This window comes from Acyrthosiphon pisum, chromosome X (assembly GCF_005508785.2).
Source record: "Acyrthosiphon pisum isolate AL4f chromosome X, pea_aphid_22Mar2018_4r6ur, whole genome shotgun sequence".
NCBI lineage: Eukaryota > Metazoa > Arthropoda > Insecta > Hemiptera > Aphididae > Acyrthosiphon > Acyrthosiphon pisum.
In genome coordinates this window covers 35,873,408-35,876,898 of record NC_042493.1, presented here as the reverse complement: position 1 = coordinate 35,876,898, position 3,491 = coordinate 35,873,408, and the positions used below count along the sequence as shown (strand labels likewise).

General features: G+C 27.2%; 1 protein-coding gene across 1 annotated transcript; it reads right to left on the bottom strand.

Moving 5' to 3' along the window:
* Positions 1 to 591: 591 nt before the first annotated feature.
* LOC115033493 lies at positions 592 to 3,130 on the bottom strand. Its single transcript, XM_029485998.1, has 2 exons — positions 2,596 to 3,130; positions 592 to 2,519 (listed from the first exon to the last, which is right to left on the bottom strand). Exons 1-2 carry the CDS (start codon positions 2,603 to 2,605, stop codon positions 592 to 594), a joined length of 1,938 nt encoding a protein of 645 aa, XP_029341858.1. The 5' UTR covers positions 2,606 to 3,130.
* Between the last annotated feature and the right edge of the window lie 361 nt (positions 3,131 to 3,491).

The window sequence follows — 3,491 nt, the reverse complement described above, 5'->3', positions numbered from 1 at the left end:
TAAATCATCATTCCGAGAAAATTGGCATGAAAGATTTTGTTAATTTAGTTTCAATGTGTACAATTTTATTTTTAATATTTTTTTTTTTATGGTGGGAGGGTTCTTGTCGAAATCCACTGTAGATAACATCAGCGTTTTTGAAACCAAAAAAAAGTCAAAATTCCCTAAGTTAATGTTGAATAGGTCACTTTTGCATTTTTCTTATAACCACTTTATAACTATAAAATGTGGCTTAGGTCAAATCTGTAAAAAAGAATCTACCATGTCTTGTCAACTAAATCCTTTTAATCAACATTTTATACAATTTCAAATTAATAACAATATAGGTAGTTTAAGTTCAGACTTATGAAAATATTATAACACATTTTAAACAATAACAATAAATTAATTCAGACTTATGAATTCTTTTTAAATAAAATATAACATAATAATTATTATTATAAAATATTAATTTATACAATTAAAATAAATTAATTCAGACTTATGAATTGTTTGAAAATAAAATAAAATAAAATATAACGTAATATTATTAATATTATTTCTTAAAATATTACAAAATTAATAATTAGTTAAAACAAAATAAATATTTATTTATTTTTTTTGTTTAATATTTTTATAAAAATCATGATGTATAGGTGGTATAAATTGCATAAGTTCCATGAGATCATTGTATTTTTCTTTTTGAATAGGATGACCATTAGGGTAAAGTTTTTGAAGTTCTTTTGGCTTAGCCATTACACGTTTAGACAAATTCACACAAGAAAATGTAACAAATTCATTATTAGAATATTTGTAAAACATATGGTAGGGTTTGTCGTTGGTAAAGAAGATCCATTGAAATTTTAACCATTCAACTTTCTCTCCATCACCATTTATTTTCCTATTAGTGATGTCTTTTTCAAGAAGTACAGTGGAAAAAAAATCTTCTTGAGTCATTTGTACAACCTTGAAGGGATTTTTTTTTCGAGCCTTTAAAATGACTGTAATCCAATCATTTGGAATGTAAATTTCAGGATGATACTTCTTCTGTTTTTCAATAACCCCAAAATCTCTATCACAAGGTAGGTAGGAATGTCCAGACACTAAAAATTTATGATGTATTTGTGTAGGAGACAAGTGGTCAGAACACACAATAAAATTGCAGATTAAAGCCATTTTAATGTTGCGATTCTGTCCACCACATTGGTCGCTGTACATTATAAGTTTTTCTGTGTTTACATGATTCTTAACAAAGTGTAAAATACAAGACCCAATTTCCTGTGGCCCTCTTGAGGCTATGGACTCATTCCATACATACATATACGCATCATTTGTACTTAGGTTGTGTATACCTAAATTATACGTCCACAATTGCCTCTTGTAATAAGCTATACCAACAGATAAGGATGGAGTTGCAAGAGTCTTCATGAGATCAAATGCAATAACAGTAGTTTGATTATCTGTTTTTGCTGCTTGTACATCACTATTCATTCCATTACGAGCAGCTTCAGCTTTTCTAAGATGCAATTCGTGTTCTTCATTTAATTTGACTTTATCTTCTTCAGAGGCTGTTTTAATTTTAGTAATAAATATGTCACATTTTTTGCAACTGTCAGAAACTGGAGGATGAAATGATAAGTTAAAATCTCTGTCGAAGATTTGTCTGAATACATACATTGAAACTGGATCATTGTGTTCTTGTTTGTATAAATTATACATTATTGAGATGTTTAAATTGGAGCTTAAATAATTCTTATTCAAATTTTTGTGTCTAGAATAATGTGATGTAGATGTAGGAAATTTTTTAATAAAATTTATAACTTCAACACGCTTTTCATTTGATACTTTATTTACAGCTGCACTTTTTCCACGGGCATCTTTAGGTGGAGTATTACCAACAACTTTATTTACTAAAGCTCTTGTAATGCGACCATCAGATATCTTAAATGAACGTTTGAAAAAATCTTTACAAACTTTTATAATATAGCTTGTATCAACATTAATTAGCTTTACAGGAAAACTATATATACGACTAAATTCTTTTCTGCTAGGTGTATCTTTATTATAAGTTCGATTTTTTTTAAGAACAGTTATTAAACTGCACAAAAAAGAAGTTTGCAAATTATGACACCCTAGTGCATAATATGATTTAAACACATATTCTCTGTGCTCTAAAGAAAATAATTGGTGACATTTATTGTGACACATACATTCAAAATCTTCAAAATATTTTTCAGGAAATTCTTTACCTTTAGAAGTTATGTATCTCTTACCAGAATTTCTTAAATTTTTTCGAATGTTCCTTTTCCATTTCGTTTCATCTCTGATCCTCTTTCTGCCTTTATTTGAATTAATATCTTCATTGCTTTGATCATTATCAGCTATATCAGAAGCATCAAGATTGACTACAATTTGTGTGTTTTCATTTTGAGTTTCGGAAATTGATGTATCATTATCAGATGATTCATTAAGGTCAGACGGGACGTATGAAGTCGACGAATATTCGTCTTCAGATTCTGACAGAAGATTGCTAATAAAATCTAATAAAAAATATTTATGTTACTCAACAGTTTCATAATTCAATGCATTTGAACACTTTAATATTAAGTACATTACCTGTAGACATTATAACGTTGGGATAGTTTGCAGCACTTGTTAAATTTATATTTTACTACTCTATTTTAACTTATAAGTCAATCACATTTTCATTTTACAGTACACAATTTGAGTAATTACATATTATATTGAATTATAATACCGAATTACGAATAAAATGATAACGTAGCATGTATCATAATCATGCTTATCAAATACAATATTAAAACAATACATAATAAAGTCATTATAACCACGAACTAAACGTGTTTATAACTTATGATTAAAACGGCCTATTAACGGTTTTGATAAAATTTGGTAACCATAGTGGCCTATTTTGTGATAATGTAAATAGGCCAGTATTGCATTATAATGAAAACAAAAATGACTGGATGCAACAACAGAATAGTGCTGCTATCTAGGGGAAAAAAAAATAAACTAAATAGGCCGGTCTTGCTTTTATATTAATTACACAATTTTGAATAACTTGGTACAGTTGCTTCAATTTTTCATTTTTTGTGGTTTAGGCCACTTTTGCGCTCAGCGCCTCATATAATAGTATACTTTAGAAGTTTCAAGTACCCACGAATAATATTATACAATCACAACAAAATAACTAAAATAGTTATCCTAGGTTTTTAATATGTAATTTCGTCCAAATTTGTACTTAAAATGACTATAAAAATAAACTGTGTAAATGTATTTTTTAGATTTTTTGGTAACAGAACTAATTACTTACGTGGAATCTTGTCTTAAATTTTCAATTCTTAGATACAAAAATTGAACATTTTATACATTTTTAACTACAAATAATTTTTCAAATTAAAATTTGATAAATTTTGTCAAAATTTGATCTTTAATGCTTATAAAAAAAATTGTGCCTATGTATTTTTAATATTTTTCACTGATATTGTAAC